Source organism: Phoxinus phoxinus (assembly GCF_949152265.1).
Source record: "Phoxinus phoxinus genome assembly, chromosome: 18".
In the NCBI taxonomy this organism is placed as follows: domain Eukaryota; kingdom Metazoa; phylum Chordata; class Actinopteri; order Cypriniformes; family Leuciscidae; genus Phoxinus; species Phoxinus phoxinus.
In genome coordinates, this window is record NC_136893.1 from 30,695,788 (window position 1) to 30,716,917 (window position 21,130).

Sequence of the window (21,130 nt, forward strand, 5' to 3'; positions counted from 1 at the left end):
ATGCTGTGCGTCACGCCCCTCTCATGGACAAAATGGAAGAACACTGCGTGTTTATTTGTTTGAGTGCAGTTTACATTACTAATCATTCACAAGTTTAGTTCAAGCCGAAGTGTGCATGTAAACGCGGACAGTGCGGAGTGCGCCTGCGGTGAAGCGTGAGTTTGTCATATTTCATTGTGTGCTCAGAGCAACGCTCGCTCGCGCCGGAGACGAAGCTTGAGTAACAGTGCTAGACTTCAGCTCAGTGTTGCTCTCTCTCGGCTGTGTGCAGTCTGACTCCGCTTCACATCAGGCGGACGTTTAATGATGGCTTTTAATTATCTAAATGAAAGTGAGTTTGATCCGTTTATTTCTGAGTTTGACTGCAGTTCGTGATGCTATGTTTTTTATTATTATTAGATGAATGTGAAATGCGTCTATCAGTGGCTTGTGAGACCCAGTGTTAATGTTTCGGCATGAGACCCTGGCTGTGTTTGTGTCTGAACCGGCCTCGGTTTCCCAAAATTAGCTCGTTTAGGCTTATATGATCCTCTCAATTCAATTCAAAATTGCTTTATTGGCATGACTGTACACAATACAATATTGCCAAAGCTTGGAATACATATAACAATTATAAACACATCAAAATAATAAAGTATTATAACATAACTTAAATTTAAATGTACAAATTAAATTAATTGTACAAATGAACAGTGTGACCAATTAAAATATGTCTGAACATTTCATACCACAGTTTTTTAACATACAGACATTACTGAGGGTCACTGTGGTGGACAGTAGGGAAACACACTGAGGTCAGACATACACACACACACACACACACACAATCCTCTCTCTCTCTCTCTCTCTCTCTCTCTCTCTCTCTCTCATGAAGGCTTATAAACATTCGTGTAACTGAAGTGTATGTATGTGTAACGACAGCTACAGATGTGATGCTAGGAGTAATGTAAACAGTTGAACTCTGACCAATGAGAGATCAGTTTTACTCACATGTGACTTGCATGAACACATTGTTTTGGCACACGTAATTGGTCTTGTGTAGCAGTAGTTGAAGTGGATCTGATGTGTGTGTTTCTGCTGTGTGTCAGATGGAGGACGGCTCCAGCGCTGAGGCCAAGACCTGGGGTTTCCGGCGGAGCACCATCGCCCGCCGCGAGTTCCTGGAGGCCGTGGGCTCGTCGGACAGCAGCCCCCCCGCCCCGCGGCCCCGGGGTCGAGCCAGGGGTCGGGGGCGGGGCAGGGGGCGCGGGCGGGGCAAACGCGCGGCTGAGGCTGGCGGGAGTGCTCTAGCCTGTAAACGGGGCCGCGGGGGGCGAGGACGAGCGCTCACACACTCAGGTTATGAAGAGGAGGATGAGGAAGGGCTGAGGGGTGTCCCGCCGGAGCTGAAGCCGGACGAGGAGCGCGTCGGTGCAGGAGTCTCGTCGGATCGAGCCGAAGACAGCGATGATCTCAATCTGCAGGAGATCCGCAAGCGGGCCGTGGCCCGGCGGATGCAGGAGCAAGAGCAGGGAGACGAGGGAGATGTGGGTGTAGGGACGCCAATCCTGATGGTACTGGAGGACGGGAGCAGGTCAGATGTCACAGGTGTCCTCACATCAGGAGGGGGACAGGTGTGCTCTCCAGACGGGGATTCAGGACGGGGACAGGTGTGCTCTCCAGATGAGGATTCAGGAGGGGGACAGGTGTGCTCTCCAGATGGGGATTCGGGAGGGGGACAGGTGTGCTCTCCAGATGGGGATTCGGGAGGGGGACAGGTGTGCTCTCCAGATGGGGATTCGGGAGGGGGACAGGTGTGCTCTCCAGATGGGGATTCAGGACGGGGACAGGTGTGCTCTCCAGATGGGGATTCAGGACGGGGACAGGTGTGCTCTCCAGATGGGGATTCAGGACGGGGACAGGTGTGCTCTCCAGATGGGGATTCAGGACGGGGACAGGTGTGCTCTCCAGGCCCTGCTGAGAGAGCGGAGGCGGACTCTGAGGAACAGGCTGGAGGAGAGGGTCAGATCCCTGAATGCCGCAGCGAGAGCACGGGTCAGGACGCTGTGTGTGATGCTGAGCAGAGACTCAGTGACAGGTGAGCTCTGACTCTACTTTCATTTCATTCTGCACACGACACCAGTTGTGTTTTAAATGTGTGTGAGTAACTGCTTAACATAGCAGCGGTTTTAGTTACCCGGATGCCAGGACTGACCAATCAGAATCCAGTATTCCAGAGAGCTGTGTAATACATTTTTAGATTTAAAAAACTCAACCCCAACGTCTTTCAAAGCTCTGTTAACAAGATGTTAGGTCAGATGTTCACTGATCTTTTCCAAATGTAATATGTTATTTTTAAGATGTGTAATACTTAAAAAAAAAAGTTGAAAAAGTCCATTGGGTTATCATGCAAAAGTAAAAAGTTGATTTGAGAGTATTACTCTAATTTTATTCTCAAGAAAACATTTGAGAACTTCCAGCGTCCAGGATCTGGATTCATAAAAATCACAAGAAAATTGTCGAGAAGGTCAAGGTCATTTTTATTTATACAGCACCAACATCAACAACATGAAAGCTGCCCCAGCGGCTTTACAATAATTATAAATAATCACACAACTATAATGGTTAAAAAGAAGTAGATTAAACATCTCGAGATAAACATTTAAATTGAAAATGTGAAACCTGAATGCAGGAACTGAAGCAACAGCTTTAGGGCTGATACAGAAAAGGTTCTGTCACCTTTAGAAAGATCAAAAGTTCAGTATGGCGTACCACAAGGCTCAGTACTTGGACCGCTGCTGTTCACTCTGTACATGCTACCATTAGGAGATATCATTAGGAAACATGGAATTAGCTTTCACTGTTATGCCGACGATACTCAGCTGTATATTTCGAGCTGCTGCGTTTTGGACCAGCTGTAGTTTGTTTATTAAGCGTGCAGGGCAACCACCCAGTAGAGCATTACAATAATCTAGCCTTGAGGTCATGAACGCATGAACTAATTGTTCCGCATTTCTCAATGAGAGCATATGACGTAATTTAGATATTTTTTTAAGATGGAAAAATGCGGTTTTACAGATACTAGACACATGACTTTCAAATGAAAGATTGGTATCAAAGAGCACACCCAGGTTCCTAACCGACGACGAAGACTTAACAGAGCAGCCATCAAGTGTTAGACAGTACTCTAGGTTATTACGTGTGGAAGTTTTTGTCCAATAATTAGAATCTCTGTTTTTTCTGAATTTAGTAGTAGGAAATTACTAGTCATCCATTTTTTTTATATCAGCTATGCATTCCGTTAATTTTGTGAATTGGTAGGTTTCGTTAGGTTTTGAAGAAATATACAGCTGAGTATCGTCGGCATAACAGTGAAAGCTAATTCCATGTTTCCTAATGATATCTCCTAATGGTAGCATGTACAGAGTGAACAGCAGCGGTCCTAGTACTGAGCCTTGTGGTACGCCATACTGAACTTGTGATTGATAAGACATCTCTTCATTTACTGCTACAAACTGATAACGGTCAGATAAGTATGATTTAAACCATGCTAGTGCAATTCCACTAATGCCAACATAATGTTCGAGTCTATTTAAAAGGATGTTGTGGTCAATGGTGTCAAATGCAGCACTAAGATCAAGTAATACTAATAGAGAGATACAACCACAATCGGATGATAAGAGCAAATCATTTGTGACTCTAACGAGAGCTGTCTCGGTACTATGGTACGGTCTAAATCCGGACTGAAAATCCTCGCAGATATCATTTCTTTCAAGGAAGGAACACAGTTGTGAGGATACTGCTTTTTCTAATATCTTTGACAGAAATGGCAGATTAGAGATCGGCCTGTAATTGACTAGTTTTGAAGGATCAAGTTGCGTTTTTTTCACAAGCGGATTAATCATAGCTAGCTTAAAGGTTTTTGGTACGTATCCTAGAGACAAAGATGAATTAATGATATTAAGAAGAGGATCTATGACATCTGGAAGCATCTCTTTCAGCAGCTTAGTCGGTATAGGGTCTAACATGCACGTTGTGGATTTAGATGATTTGACGAGTTTGCAAAATTCTTCCTCTCCTATAGCAACGAATGAATCAAATTTTCCCTCAGGGAGACTACAATGCACTTCCTGATGCGATACTCTATTAGACGGTTGCATAGTTATAATTTTGTCCCTGATATTATCGATCTTATGAGTGAAGAAGTTCATAAAGTCATTACTGCTGTGTTGCTTGGAAACTTCTGGGCTTGAAGCTTTCTTTTTCGTTAGTTTAGCCACTGTTTCAAATAAATACCTAGGATTATGTTTATTTTCTTCTAATAGGGTTGAAAAATAAGCAGATCTAGCAGCTTTTAAAGCCTCTTTGTTTTACCATTTTATCCCTTAAAACTAAACTATCACCAATAAAATTACATCATGCCTTAAAGTAGGTTGACCTCAACATCCGTGCATCGTTTAGTATGCGCGGTTTTATGAATATGCAAATGAGCCCCCCCTCACTCACTCAGCTCAGAGATCCACTGGTTGACGATCACACGTTGATCTGATTGGTTACAAGGTAGTTTGTGACATCAGAAACACCAGCGATTGCTGAAGCACAGTTCTGTGCTTCAGCAAAGCAGAAATATGAGATCGATCGCATCCCGAGTTCAATTTCAGTTTTTGTTCTTTTCCTCAAACAGCATTTATATTATTTGTACCTGTTGTTTTGAATATTTGATGCGTTAGCTTCATTCATAATAAAGCTACTTTATGCATGTTGAAACTTTTATGCACATTGATATTGCCGTGCCGAACTAATGTGTGTGTGTGCAGGTTGATGCTCTGCTGTGGCTCGTGCCGAGAGTGGCGTCACATGGACTGTGTGAGCAGCTCAGAGGCTCGTCTCCTGCAGGGCAACAGAGAAGAGTTCACCTGTGCCTCCTGCTCGGACCAACAGGACACACACCACATCAGCTCAAGCCACACGCCGGTAATCTCTCCTGAACCGTGTGTGTGTGTGTTTGTGTGCGTGTGCGCGCTTCAGTAGAAATACACATCTAAACCATTCCAAACCTGTACTCTTCAGTCTCCATCAGTGTCCTATAACGAAAGTGTGCTTCTATTCACAGCCAGCTAAAGGGATATTCGCTCAAAAATGAACATGATTAATTTACTCGTTGTCCCAAACCTGTACGGCTTTTGTTTTCAGTTGAACACAAAACAAGGTATGCTTGTGTTCCACGGACGAAAGAAACTCATACAGGTGTGGGACGATACAACTGTGAAAACCGTCATGGTTTAGTACTTTAATCTTATTGAAATTGGCATCACTGAAAACTAGATAATGTTATTATTGATTAACATTTCAGTCGGTCTAGTCTAGTGTTGCACGATATACCGGTACTAGAAAGGTATCGCGATACCCAGCTATTAAAATCGGTACGATATGAAATTTTATTAGTACCGGTACTTTAGGAGTGACAGCACTCTAAATAAGAGCAGTATTTCTTTATTTTGCGTTGATGTGTGACAGCCGGAGTCAGGGTGTGTTGTGTGTATTCACATTCGGCAAAGGCTGTTGGTGAAATTAAACGCTTATTAGGTATTCAAAGACTTGTTTAAATGATATAAATGAGTATTTGACGCTGAAAGGGACTCTAGTATTATAGTTTTGTTCTCATCCGATAGTGTCAGTGCAGGCAGATCAATAATATAGTTGTATATTGAGTGTCCTCAACTACGCAAGCCAGAGCGACAGTGGCAGGAACACAAACTCCATCAGGAGACAGAACAGAGAAAACCCCGGGAGAACCCAGGCTCAGTTCTCCTCTGAACAGTGTGTGATTATGGTTCAGGCAGCGTCACAGGTCAGATTGTGGATTGATCTCACTCCGAGTATATAATCCAGCTCCTGCTTCATCACTCTGGCCTATGGAGGAGGAGGAGGAGGAGTCTGTCCAGCAGAGCTGCTGTTTAGCCAGCAGTGGACGTATGGATCAGTAATGATTCGTTGCTTGGCAGCTGTAATGGTACAAATGCAGAAGATTTCAACAGCCCTACCTGATTTTTAGCACCAGCCGTCTGTTGATCCGACTGGGAATGCAAACATGTGAAAGCTCTTCCTGTAGTTTTAACAAAAGCCCTGTATCTGTCAAAAGTCCCCCGTATCCCGTGAAATGACTTTATCTGATCGGTGTGTTGTCTCAGGTGGGGGTCGAGCGGCCGCTGGAGGAGGACATGAAGCTGGAGGTGGAGGAGTCGTCTGCTTCTCCTAAATGCATGGGCCCAGGCTGCAGTAGCGACGCTCTGCCGGGGTCGGTGTACTGCGGTCATCAGTGTATTGTACGGCATGCAGCGGTGGCCATGAAGTCTCTCTCTGAACCCAAAACTGAGACCAAACCCGCTGCTCCACCAGCTGAACCGCCTCTCAAGGTAATTATTATTTCCTCCATAACAGAGCCGTCTCTCTGGTCTGTGGTGCAAATCATAATGCTTGTGTTTTTCTTGTCCTCAAGCGGCCGTAACTCTAAACTTATGACAGCACAGCATTTATGAACATGTGTATTCTAAATATGACAAAGTCATTTTGTAAAAAGTTTGGATTAATTGTGCCATTATCCTGCTGACCAAAAATGTTTACATGAATTTCCAGACCAGGAATATTGGATCCAGTCTCTGTTGTGTCTGATACTCAAAATCGGTTAATAAACCCGTAATTTGTCTGGTACCCAAAACCATATCAACTGCTGACCAGCTACGCAAAATGAGGACTCCAGGACCAAGCAAAGCACCTGACAAGCCCCGGTTTTAATAGTTAATCATTGAATAATGTGAAATATTTTAGTTATTTAGCGATGCACTGACATTTAAATTCTGGGCCAAAACCAAAAATACAGTATGCACTTTGACTTAAGTTTTCAAAGCTGATTTTGGTTTCATGGTTTTGGACTCCGACTCAAGTCTGGGGTCTTTACCACTGGAGTCCGAGTCAAATCTGGGGTCTTTATCACTGGAGTCCGAGTCAAGTCTGGAGTCTTTACCACTGGAGTCCGAGTTAAGTCTGGAGTCTTTACCACTGGAGTCCGAGTTAAGTCTGGGGTCTTTACCACTGGAGTCAGAGTCAAATCTGGGGTCTTTATCACTGGAGCACTGGAGTCAGAGTCAAATCTGGGGTCTTTATCACTGGAGTCCGAGTCAAATCTGGGGTCTTTATCACTGAAATCCGAGTCAAGTCTGGAGTCTTTACCACTGGAGTCCGAGTTAAGTCTGGGGTCTTTACCACTGGAGTCAGAGTCAAATCTGGGGTCTTTATCACTGGAGTCCGAGTCAAGTCTGGGGTCTTTATCACTGCAGTCCGAGTCAAGTCTGGAGTCTTTACCACTGGAGTCCGAGTTAAGTCTGGAGTCTTTACCACTGCAGTCCGAGTCAAGTCTGGAGTCTTTACCACTGGAGTCCGAGTTAAGTCTGGGGTCTTTACCACTGGAGTCCGAGTCAAATCTGGGGTCTTTACCACTGGAGTCCGAGTCAAGTCTGGAGTCTTTACCACTGCAGTCCGAGTCAAGTCTGGAGTCTTTACCACTGCAGTCCGAGTCAAGTCTGGGGTCTTTACCACTGGAGTCCGAGTTAAGTCTGGAGTCTTTACCACTGCAGTCCGAGTCAAGTCTGGAGTCTTTACCACTGGAGTCCGAGTTAAGTCTGGGGTCTTTACCACTGGAGTCCGAGTCAAATCTGGGGTCTTTACCACTGGAGTCCGAGTCAAGTCTGGAGTCTTTACCACTGCAGTCCGAGTCAAGTCTGGAGTCTTTACCACTGCAGTCCGAGTCAAGTCTGGGGTCTTTACCACTGGAGTCCGAGTTAAGTCTGGGGTCTTTACCACTGGAGTCCGAGTCAAGTCTGGAGTCTTTACCACTGCAGTCCGAGTCAAGTCTGGGGTCTTTACCACTGGAGTCCGAGTCAAGTCTGGAGTCTTTACCACTGCAGTCCGAGTCAAGTCTGGAGTCTTTACCACTGCAGTCCGAGTCAAGTCTGGGGTCTTTACCACTGCAGTCCGAGTCAAGTCTGGGGTCTTTACCACTGGAGTCCGAGTTAAGTCTGGAGTCTTTACCACTGTAGTCCGAGTCAAGTCTGGAGTCTTTACCACTGCAGTCCGAGTCAAGTCTGGAGTCTTTACCACTGCAGTCCGAGTCAAGTCTGGAGTCTTTACCACTGCAGTCCGAGTCAAGTCTGGGGTCTTTACCACTGGAGTCCGAGTTAAGTCTGGGGTCTTTACCACTGGAGTCCGAGTTAAGTCTGGGGTCTTTACCACTGGAGTCCGAGTTAAGTCTGGGGTCTTTACCACTGGAGTCCGAGTTAAGTCTGGGGTCTTTACCACTGGAGTCCGAGTTAAGTCTGGGGTCTTTACCACTGGAGTCCGAGTCAAGTCTGGGGTCTTTACCACTGGAGTCCGAGTCAAATCCGGGGTCTTTATCACTGCAGTCCGAGTCAAGTCTGGAGTCTTTACCACTGCAGTCCTAGTCAAGTCTGGAGTCTTTACCACTGCAGTCCGAGTCAAGTCTGGAGTCTTTACCACTGCAGTCCGAGTCAAGTCTGGGGTCTTTATCACTGCAGTCCGAGTCAAGTCTGGAGTCTTTACCACTGCAGTCCGAGTCAAGTCTGGAGTCTTTACCACTGCAGTCCGAGTCAAGTCTGGGGTCTTTACCACTGGAGTCCGAGTCAAATCTGGGGTCTTTATCACTGGAGTCCGAGTCAAGTCTGGGGTCTTTATCACTAGAGTCCGAGTCAAGTCTGGGGTCTTTACCACTGGAGTCCGAGTCAAATCTGGGGTCTTTATCACTGGAGTCCGAGTCAAGTCTGGGGTCTTTATCACTGCAGTCCGAGTCAAGTCTGGGGTCTTTATCACTGGAGTCTGAGTCAAGTCTGGGGTCTTTATCACTGCAGTCCGAGTCAAATCTGGGGTCTTTATCACTGCAGTCTGAGTCAAGTCTGGAGTCTTTATCAGTGCAGTCTGAGTCAAGTCTGGGGTCTTTATCACTGCAGTCTGAGTCAAGTCTGGGGTCTTTATCAGTGCAGTCTGAGTCAAGTCTGGAGTCTTTATCAGTGCAGTCCGAGTCAAGTCTGGGGTCTTTATCACTGCAGTCCGAGTCAAGTCTGGGGTCTTTATCACTGCAGTCCGAGTCAAGTCTGGGGTCTTTGTCACTGGAGTCCGAGTCAAGTCTGGGGTCTTTATCAGTGCACTCCAAGTCAAGTCTGGGGTCTTTATCACTGCAGTCCGAGTCAAGTCTGGAGTCCGAGTCAAATCTGGGGTCTTTATCACTGCAGTCTGAGTCAAGTCTGGAGTCTTTATCAGTGCAGTCTGAGTCAAGTCTGGGGTCTTTATCAGTGCAGTCTGAGTCAAGTCTGGGGTCTTTATCACTGCAGTCTGAGTCAAGTCTGGGGTCTTTACCACTGCAGTCCGAGTCAAGTCTGGAGTCTTTACCACTGCAGTCCGAGTCAAGTCTGGGGTCTTTATCACTGCAGTCCGAGTCAAGTCTGGGGTCTTTATCACTGCAGTCCGAGTCAAATCTGGGGTCTTTACCACTGCAGTCCGAGTCAAGTCTGGTGTCTTTACCACTGGAGTCCGAGTCAAGTCTGGAGTCTTTATCAGTCGAGTCAAGTCATTTCATGCCTTGCAAAAAAACATTATTATACTCAAAAATCCTATTTTTATTCTAGTTGTATTGATCTTTCTATTATCTGTTTTGTTTATTAAAATGGTCCAACAATAAAGGGAAAATGTACATCACACTTGTTACTTTATAATCCACTATAATGTACAACACAACCATCCTGGCAACAAGACAAGTAATTTTCAATTTCGTTACATGGACGCAAGATGGCGCCAGTCGCGGTTTGTTATGCTGCGGCGTTGCTATTGACGACAGTCATTATCAGAAAATATCAAACCTGGGATGCAAACATATTTCCACTTAAAAATTTAAATTTGGAAAAAAGCAGTAATGAAAGCGAAACCAGCCTCAAGTCAAGAACAAAGTTTCGCAGGGCTACACATTTTAATGTAATTGCTACACACATAGTAAAATGAACTGCTTTCTATTTAACTGAAGATGGCAGGTTTATCTTGAAGAACGAAAGTTACTCCTCTTTCTGGCAGGAGAGACGGTTCCTCTTCTGAGACGCTGTCCTCACGGTCTCTGCTGGTGCTCGGGGCAGGGGTGTAGCTGCAGGGTCTGGGTTCATCCTCCGCCAGTAGTTTGGGGCACTGTAGCTTCTGCCAGTGAGTAGTTCAGCTAGATCAGGGATTTCCAAGCTTTTTTTAAAAAAGGGCCATATTCAATGCTGTGGATGCACATGGGGGCCAGATACTTCTCATTCAAACTGTGTAGGACCAAAACTTTGTTCAAGGTGCCAGTTCACCAATAGTAAAGCACAATTGCTTTTCCTTTTGTTCAATCAAGTGAAGGGAGTTGCCTCGATACCATCGAGTATCAATAAATGTCTTTTCGGTCGGTACCAAATTTCGATCCCTAAGGGGTTAATCTTGTCATCGTCAGTGAGCCAATTAGCATGCAGCATGATTGGCTGTAGCGAGGCATCAATGAAAAACACTTTTACACTGGTTACGGCCAAAAACGTGGCTCACTAGAGGAGACACAACATGGTCAAATTGCAGAGATTTGGCATAAAGCCTTGTTGGTGAATTAAGCAATAGAGTTTAACGGCATGCTTGCTGACTTTGTTGTGTAACAATGATGCTAATCCACTTTCCCCATTGCGGCCACCACGTCGGTAGCTATTCCACGTAATTTATCCCAAGGCAGTCCTTGAGACTTCTGAGGTCCAGCAGTTCTTTGGTGATGTTCATGTCCTCATCAATTCCTCTCAAATAAATGAGCAGCTGGGCAGTGTCTGAAATAGTGGCACTTTTATCACAGGCCAAAGAAAAATTATAAAAATTAGGCCTACGGCTTCGTTCAGTCACTTGTCCTTTGATATCGATAGATTTTTCTTAACTTCTCAGTGCAGCAGTGTTGAGAGCAAGACAAAAATATGCAAATTCTTGCTTCTTATTTGGGCAGATGTTTTCAGCAATCTTCACTACTCATTCTAGAGTAAACCCGCCCTCAGAGAAAGGGTTTTCTTGTTTAGCGGTTTTGCCATCTCACAGCTTGCTTTGGGAATAATTTCAGTGTACTATTTTGCCCTGATGAGGAATTGCTGCTAGGAAACTAGGGAGGCTTCTGGTTTAACTCTATCCTCTCATTCATACTTGCATACTTTGTCCTATAATGCCCCTCCACATTATATTCTTACATAGCGGAGACTGTTTCATTGCAAATGCAATAAAATAATAAAATAAAATCAGATTTCCCATGCTCATTAATGCGACGTCCCTCGTGATCTACTTTCCGTTACTTTGATGTGGCAATGGTGGCTTTCCAATTACAAGATTTGTCCTAATTGTTCATGGTCACTCACGGTTTACCGATACACCTGGCCTAAAATCTAGAGCTGCCACCACGCGTTGACTTTGCTAAATTGCATGATTTGTAAATTGTGTGGGTGGCCATATATTAATATTTATTAACCAGCTGTGGGCTGATTGAAATTCATCCCCGGGTCGCTCTCAGTGAACTCAAGCGTGGTACCGTGATAATTGCACAGGTGCCAACCTATTCCATTCGAGAAATTTCCTCACTATTAAATATTCCACAGTCAACTGTTGGTATTATAACAGTGGAAGCAATTGAGAACAACAGTAACTCAGCCACAAAGTGGTAGGCCATGTAAAGTCCCAGAGCGTGTCAGTGCATGCTGAGGCTCACAGTGCGCAGAAGTCACCAACCTTCTGCAGAGTCAACAGCTACAGACCTCCAAACTTGTGTGGCCTTCAGATGAGCTCAAGAACAGTGTGTAGCGCTTCATGGAGTGGGTTTCCATGGCCGAGCAGCTGCAGCCAAGCCTAACATCACCAAGTGCAATGCAGCGGTGTAACGCAGCCGCCACTGGACTCGAGAGCAGCAGAGACGTGTTCTCTGGACTGACCGATCACGCTTCTCTGACTGGCAATCTGATGGACGATCTGGGTTTGGCGGTGGCCAGGAGAACTGAACTTGCCTGACTGCATTGTGCCAAGTGTTCAGTTTGGTGGAGGGGGGATTATGGTGTGGGGTTGTTTGGTGGAGGGGGGATTATGGTGTGGGGTTGTTTGGTGGAGGGGGGATTATGGTGTGGGGTTGTTTGGTGGAGGGGGGATTATGGTGTGGGGTTGTTTGGTGGAGGGGGGATTATGGTGTGGGGTTGTTTGGTGGAGGGGGGATTATGGTGTGGGGTTGTTTTTCAGGGGTTGGCCCTTTAGTTCCAGTGAAAGGAACTCTTAATGCTTCAGCACACCCAGCATGACTGCGCACCAGTGCACAAAGCAGGTCCATAAACACATGGATGAGGAGTTGGAGGAACTGGACTCAGGACACAGAGTCCTGAGCTCAACCCGATAGAACACCTTTGAAATGAATAAGCCAGGCCTTCTTGTCCAACATCAGTGCCTGACCTCACAAATGCGGTTCTAGAAGAATGGTCAAATTCCCATAAATGCACTCCTAAACCTTTTGGGAAGTCTTCCCAGAAGAGTTGAAGCTCTTATAGCTGCAAAGGGCCAGCTCCATATTAAACCCTACGGATTAAGAATGGGATGTCATTAAAGTTCATGTCAGGGCTGCACGAGTTATCTAAATATACATGTATTCACGCTTAAATCGAGTTGGCTTATCGTGTTTTTGAATAATCGGCTGGGATTATTTTGCATGCGCAGCTTGTCAGTGATGTACGGCTCTGTAAACGCGGCTCCTTCTGAAAGCACTGAGTTTGAGATGATTATAACGTGCATTTGAAAAAGCAACACGATTCAAACAGCTTTCCAAACATGAGAAGCATTTAATGACCTCTTGTCGAACTAAAGACCACATTTAATAACATGCTTTCACTCCAAACTCACTTCATAAGGACAGTTGAGCACCCTTCTGTGAGATGTGGCTTCTTGCACAGAATAAGGCAGTTGTGTCATAGAAGTTTAATCAATCAAAGCTGTTTATTCAGCTACAGTGATGGGGATTTCCTGGAACGATGGGCATTATCTACTTCTGCGGGGTGTGTCTGCGTGAGAGCGCCCTCTGGTGTTCAGACGGAGCAGCGTTTACAACCGATCAGCCGCACTGCACTGACAAGCTACGCATTAAATAACCGCAGCCTTTGCTAAATCGCGTGTGGTTTCAGTGTGATTAACTGTGCAGCCCTAGCTCTAGCAAAGGCAGAGGTCCCAAAACCTTTGGCAATATAGTGTGTCACCTATAAAGTCTGCACGTTGTGTGTGTCTTTGACACTTTCTGTTTCTGTTCTTTTTTTTTTTGCCTTAAATGTTTTGCCTCGCCATGATGAAAGTGTGCACGATATCAAACATCGGTTAATCATTAAAATCTTGACATAATATTGATTTAGTTTGATGACATGAATCCCCTAGGAGGAGAATTTAAAGGTGACTGCATTCACTTTTCATGAACAACAAAATGGATGACTTCTTGTTGGGCGGGGCTTATATCTGTGTATATCTGTGACTCAATGAGAGATGTACGTACAGTGTCACACAGAGCCTCCCACCCCGTCATGCCGTTTATACAGCTTTTGCCAGCACCTAATGGCCGACGACTGACGTGCCACATTTCATGAGCTTTTGACGATGGGGCCCCTAAAGCCCCCAAAACCTTGGGAATAAATAATACTCCATAGGAAAACTGTCAGTATAATATATATTTTTTTACATTATTGACCTTGGCTAAAAGACACTGGATAATGTCCACGGTAGTTTCGGACACCACCACTACAACTGACAGGAATGGTGCACTATGGGGCAGTTCCAGACACCGTATTGGTGGTGCTTTCTTGTCATCGCTGCTACATTCACGCATGCACCGGAGGAACAGTCCTTAAGTCCCCCGTAGTCAATCATTTTATCCCTTAAAACTCTTCTTTGATCACCAAAATTACAAATGTAAATGTTTTTTTCCTTGGAAAAAACAACTTCATGCCTTAAAATAGCTTGAATGTAACTCTACACCCTTGCCAGCTATTTTGAGAATAATGGCTGTGTGTGGAGTTATCTTCAGAGGACAGTAAATATATACAGCTATACAGCACATTGACTACTCTAAAATATATACAAGTTTCATTTCTATAGTATTGTCCCTGGAGAAGATGTACTAAAATATTTGCTGAAATGTGAGGGGTGTACCCTCTTTCGTGAGATACTGTGTGTATATATGTATGCAGTATGTGGTGAAGTAAACTATTAATGAGTGTCACTTTAAAAGAATATAATGCATTTAAATGATTAATAAAAAGAAAAGAAAAATATACTTATGTTGTGGAATCACTTCTTGAATTGAGTGTTTGTTTCTCTATGTAACCAGTGTTAACTATGTCAACTATGCTTGCTGATTTCAGAGCGAGAAACGGTCATTTCTTGCCAAGCTCTTCAAGGTGAAGATCAGTAAGACGCCGGCGCAGGAAGAGCACGTGAGCAAGCCAGAGGAAGTGAAGGAAGAGCCACGGTGTTCAGACCCTGAACTGCCCACCACATCATCATCATCTCCTGCCGTAGATAACAAGCCCAGTACGTATCATGTGCTCTCTTTACACACACACGCACACACACACTCTCATGAGCCGCCAGTGCGCCTCTCTTCCTTTATCTGAGTACAGTAAACGAGCATAAACCGGTCGACACAGCCAGGGTTTTGCCATCTACCCCTGATTTCGTCCAGCATTTAAACACCTTAACCTGTGTTTTTAAATCTTCTTAAAAGTGCATATGTGGAAATCATCTGTACTGCAGATTAAAGCGCCTCAGTTCGGGAGGAGGATGTGTGTTGTACTATTCCTTGACTATGTCTTCACCCAAGAGATTATACAAATGTTTTCTCATCTCGGGACAATTTGGAGAACTATGTGGGTGTTAATGCATTATTTAACATCACTCGCATATTTATCACAATTGGAAAACTCTGGTCTCGTTAATACTGATATTTTCTAAAGCATTATAAACAGGGGTGCACATAATTTTTCCAGTGAGTTACTCGGTGAGCACCAGGAGATGGTGTTTGGTCCTCACCCCATATGTAGCGTGGCCACAGCTGTCAATCATGTCACATTCCCGCTTTTATAGCATAAAATAACTAACTAAAACCAAACTTATTAAAAAAAACGAACACTTAAATTTACATCAGCGTGAAAAAAACGACCTAAAATGATAGAAAACATAAATAAATAATTAATAAATAAATAAATTAAATATAATTAATCCTTATTAAAGATATTAAAGAGAAGTGAATTTTCTCTTTTTATTTTGTTGTTTGATCAATATTAAGTGTACAGAAGGCATTAGGTTTATTACGCACTGTCACTTTAAGACCGAGTGTGCAGATCATATTGCATATTACAAGTTCTGTAAAGACATAACCGACTGTGTTTACGTGAATACTCTCCAGAACGGACATTTAGACATAATGTTGTGTGTATTTGTCCATTCAGACGCGAAAGAGAGCTCAATTCAGTCCTTGCGTGCTGTATAGTTGTAGCTGTCTATGTGCTAGACTGCACGCTTCGGGTCGTCTGTGTGTGTGTGTTCGCACAGAAAAACATACCGGATAAAGCTATCTTTCGCGTCGTCACTCTTATTCAGATCTATCCATATGTCTGCTCTTCTCTTTCTCCCAGACGTTACATGTTTTTAACGATTTGAAACATGGATCAAGCGCATGCCGACTCGTGTGCCGCCGGTAGATCAGCACGCTACAATTCAAATGTGCGCATCTTCCACAAACGCAAATCAGTTCTGACTGGATCTCTTCCCCAATCATAACATTTCCGTCTAGTTTTTATTCGTTGACGAAAATATCAATACATTTAGTGGTCGTCATTTAAAACGGGTTTTTATGTAGTTATCGTCTCGTTTTCGTCTGTGAAAAAATGAAATTAACACTGCCTAGGTTGCATTGATTTTGGCGACAGTTACCCTTAAAGTACGCAAAGGCGCGCAGTAACACAAGTGGCATTACGCATTCCCGATTTTTGTCGCACATGCGTACCTGCGTACCAGTTATGTGCACCCCTGATTATAAACTCTGTTTTCTTGTGTTGCTGGGTTATTAGTTTTGCATATAAATCGGTTATAAGTTTTTTTTTCCCCATTAAACAGTTTTTTTCGCTACTCAGCTAATTTTTTTCATTGGAGAGACATAATTGTTGGGTGATCATATTTCAAGGTCATTATTTACACAGATTCCTCCATTTAAAAGTAATTTAATATCCATCAGTATTATTGATCTGACGGCCCTGACACTATTGTGTGAGAACTGAGCTGATGAAGACACCACTGTTTTCTCCAGCGCTGCTTTATAGATTAAATGAACTAATTTAAGAATTTATGAACTTTACACAGTGAATCATCAGAACTAAATTAACTGATCAATGACACTATTGTTTTTTTAGAGCCGCTTTACAGCAGAAATGAGTTCCGTGTGTATTTCTTCACTAAATAATTATTTTCCTGTTTTCTCTGTAAAGCTGTAGTCTGAATTAATTGTATAATGCGCTATAGAAATAAAGCTTAAATCTTTTCTGGAAGGATGTTGGGGTTTCCCAGATGGGCTTGAGCAGCGCTGCACAGTGTGGCCACTTCACTGACACTTATGTGAATAAATCTTACACAGTTGCTTATGAAACGGGGACAGTAAGTCATTGTCAAAGCACTGTGGACTAACTTAAATGGACTTACTGGTCAAATGCTAGTATCCACCGCTGAGATCAAGTGCTGCACAGTGTGGTAGATTTCACCTCAACTTTTGTTTCAAAATGCTTTTAAAAGATTTGTTTCTTCACCAATAATTTGTCAAAAATCCCAAAATGAATCTTGCATTTATTTCTATTTTAGTGTTTTAATATAACAACAAAAAACCGCCTTGTATGCACTTCTACAGCATTTCATCTCTTTAAAGCACCAGCAATAACACATGCATTTGGATCCTGTTTTGTTCCACCTCACATGAGGCACAAACGAGGACATTTGCACATACACCACACTACAAAACTCAGCGGCGGGGCATTTCAACAGGCTGGTCTGCCCATGTTTTATGTTTCTGTGGTGTGTAGCTTTCTCATGTATTCAGGTACAAGAGTTTTGATTTGTAGAAAAGCCTCATAAACATGCCCTTTTCCATACACAAACGAGAAGCGCAGAAGATCCGGTGTTTGCCAAGCGATGACAAGCTGTAGATCACGTTGTAATGAAAACAGTTGTATTGCAGAAGATGCCGTGCGTGCTCTCGCTGCGTTGACGAAGCTTTCACCAGTGGATTTTGAGTCTGTTTAATTGATTTAAAATGTCTTATTATTTTACTGAAAAGATTTAGTTAAAAGCAGAGGTTTACCTAATATACTACAATAGTTATTTGTGCGACAATACACATTGAATTGGTCAAGTGCAAAACCATTATGTACAGTTGGGTTTTGCCGTGTTGTTTTTTGAACACACAAAAGCTAAATGCAGACTGAAAAGACTCCGCTTTAATTGGCGAATGACACACGCATCTGTCTTGTTTTGGAGACATGGGGGACGGTGTTGAGCAGACTTTAGAGATCGAGCCAAAGTCCTAAATCACATCAGCGAACCATTAATGGCGCAATTATTAATTAATGGCACAATTAGTTCCAAAATGGGCTTGCTTCTTAAAAGCGTCGTTACCCAGACTTTTAAAAATACATCATTAATTGTGTGTTTTCCCCCCCAAATGCTTCTTGTTTTAAACCTCTCTTTATTCTGTTTTCTTCTCTCCAGCCGTTAAAGACCCAGCTGAGGTCGAGTGCAGTACCAGCACAGACCCGCCCCGCGACCGGCCCTCGTCTGAGGAGGCCGCGCCGCTCATCAAGAGGTCCACTCCAGCAAGAGCCAAGAAAACCATGCCAGGCTCTCCACGCCTGGAGCTGCTCAGAGGCGCTCTCAGTAAAAGCCCTTCAGCGTTCTCCCGAAGGCCTGCGGAGCCCCCGAGCTGCAGATCCTCCGCGGACGGGCCTGCGCTGCACAGTCCTCTCCTGATCAGACACAACATGCGCCGCGAGCTCAGTAAAGTCTTGCTCACGAGGTTAGAGAAAGACATGTCTTCATTTAAACTAAATATCCTGTAACAAATGTTAATTAGTGACCCAGCACCACCTTCATCATCTCTTGAGGTCTATTGGATCATGCATAGAATAGTTGTGTTGTACCCCAGTGCATGTCAAACACAAGACCCGCCACCTCATGTAGCCCGCACGATCCTGTTCTGAAGCGTAACCAACATGTCCTTGTGAAAACTAACCCTTAACATGCATCACACCTGCGTGTTCAGTGCGTGACGTGATGAACTGCTGAATTCAAGTCTGCGTTCACGCTTTGGAAACGGGGTTGCATCTGTGTGTGTGTGTTCAGAAGCAGCCTAGCGTGAGTGCTCCTGGAGGGCCACTGTCTGGCAGAGATTAGCATCTGTCCTGAGCCAGGTGATCAAGGTCTGCAGGAGTAACAGAAACTGAGAAATCGACCCCATACACTCATATAGGGGACATTCATTTGTAGTGGTGTCCGAAAGCATAGTGGACGTTGAGTGCAATCATTCTATCCCACAATGCACCGTCATAATAACGAGTGTACAGCCAATGTACGCTCCGTGACCGTCCGAATTCACACTCTCGTTTTCATTTACTCCAAGTGACCAGTTTTAATGGACTAACGGGAACGGTGAATGAGGGTTTAGGGGGGGCGATCTCGGATTCAGCCCTGGTCTTATAGGGAGATGAGAGGGTCTGATCTCTGACCAGTGGAGAAAGCGTTACTTGATCACATGACACACCTCAGCCTATCATACGATGGCAGTGGCCAGCGTTCAGAGTAATATGACTGTCAGTCACAGTTTACGTTACACACAGTTTCTTGTGGTCTTGTGAGTTATGGTTTGGTGTTATGTCGCTAGTAAAGGGACCGTAGGGCTGCAGTGTTTGTGGAATCTGCTTCGCTGAGCATGAGTTGCTCCACAGATTACTGTCACTAATCACTAATGCGCATGAAACCAGATTTAAGATCCGATTTGAAACTGGATTTGAATACAAAGCATGTAGAGGTCTGTCATTTTTATCATAGGGTACACTTCAACTGTGAGTGACGGAATCTAAAACAAAAATCCAGAAAATCACATTGTATGATTTTTAAATAATTAATTTGCATTTTATTGCATGACATCATTATTTGATCACCAACCAACCAGTAAGAATCCGGCTCTCACAGACCTGTTAGTTTTTCTTTAAGAAGCCCTCCTGTTCTCCACTCATTACCTGTATTAACTGCACCTGTTTGAACTCGTTACCTGTGTAAAAGACACATGTCCACACACTCAGTCAAACAGACACCTGTCCACACACTCAGTCAAACAGACACCTGTCCACACACTCAATCAAACAGACACCTGTCCACACACTCGATCAAACAGACACCTGTCCACACACTCAGTCAAACAGACACCTGTCCACACACTCGATCAAACAGACACCTGTCCACACACTCGATCAAACAGACACCTGTCCACACACTCGATCAAACAGACACCTGTCCACACACTCGATCAAACAGACACCTGTCCACACACTCAGTCAAACAGACACCTGTCCACACACTCAGTCAAACAGACACCTGTCCACACACTCAATCAAACAGACACCTGTCCACACACTCGATCAAACAGACACCTGTCCACACACTCAGTCAAACAGACACCTGTCCACACACTCGATCAAACAGACACCTGTCCACACACTCAGTCAAACAGACACCTGTCCACAGACTCAATCAAACAGACACCTGTACACACACTCAATCAAACAGACACCTGTCCACACACTCAATCAAACAGATCAAACAGACACCTGTCCACACACTCAATCAAACAGACACCTGTCCACACACACTCAATCAAACAGACACCTGTCCACACACTCAATCAAACAGACACCTGTCCACACACTCAATCAAACAGACACCTGTCCACACACTCAATCAAACAGACTCCTGTCCACACACTCAATCAAACAGACAGACATTTCCACACACTCAATCAAACAGACTCCTGTCCACACACTCAATCAAACAGACATTTCCACACACTCAATCAAACAGACTCCTGTCCACACACTCAATCAAACAGACACCTGTCCACACACTCGATCAAACAGACATTTCCACACACTCAATCAAACAGACTCCTGTCCACACACTCAATCAAACAGACATTTCCAAACACTCAATCAAACAGACACCTGTCCACACACTCAATCAAACAGACACCTGTCCACACACTCAATCAAACAGACACCTGTCCACACACTCAATCAAACAGACACCTGTCCACACACTCAATCAAACAGACACCTGTCCACACACTCAATCAAACAGACTCCTGTCCACACACTCAATCAAACAGACACCTGTCCACACACTCAATCAAACAGACACCTGTCCACACACTCAATCAAACAGACACCTGTCCACACACTCAATCAAACAGACACCTGTCCACACACTCAATCAAACAGACACCTGTCCACACACTCAATCAAACAGACACCTGTCCACACACTCAATCAAACAGACACCTGTCCACACACTCAATCAAACAGACACCTGTCCACACACTCAATCAAACAGACACCTGTCCACACACTCAATCAAACAGACACCTGTCCACACACTCAATCAAACAGACACCTGTCCACACACTCAATCAAACAGACACCTGTCCACACACTCAAACAAACAGACACCTGTCCACACACTCAAACAAACTGACACCTGTCCACACACTCAATCAAACAGACACCTGTCCACACACAATCAAACAGACACATGTCCACACACTCAATCAAACAGACTCCAACCTCTCCACAATGGCCAAGAGCAGAGAGCTGTGTGAGGACATCAGGGATAAACTGTAGACCTGCACAAGGCTGGATGGGCTACAGGACAATAGGCATCAGCTTGGTGAGAAGGCAACAACTGTTGGCGCAATTATTAGAAAATGGAAGAAGTTCAAGATGCC

General features: G+C 44.3%; 1 protein-coding gene across 2 annotated transcripts in view; it reads left to right on the forward strand.

Moving 5' to 3' along the window:
• Positions 1-21,130, forward strand: part of LOC306986197 (uncharacterized protein) — a 42,403-nt gene continuing 21,273 nt past the window's right edge. Inside the window, exons 1-6 of one of the 2 annotated variants that reach the window (XM_079589162.1) lie at positions 1-331; positions 1,089-2,077; positions 4,797-4,953; positions 6,171-6,395; positions 14,457-14,625; positions 17,848-18,151. In XM_079589162.1, coding sequence (XP_079445288.1) covers positions 326-331; positions 1,089-2,077; positions 4,797-4,953; positions 6,171-6,395; positions 14,457-14,625; positions 17,848-18,151 — 1,850 coding nt within the window. In that variant the 5' untranslated portion in view covers positions 1-325. The remainder of the gene's footprint in view (positions 332-1,088; positions 2,078-4,796; positions 4,954-6,170; positions 6,396-14,456; positions 14,626-17,847; positions 18,152-21,130) is intronic. The other variant, XM_079589163.1, reaches the window with a different exon arrangement.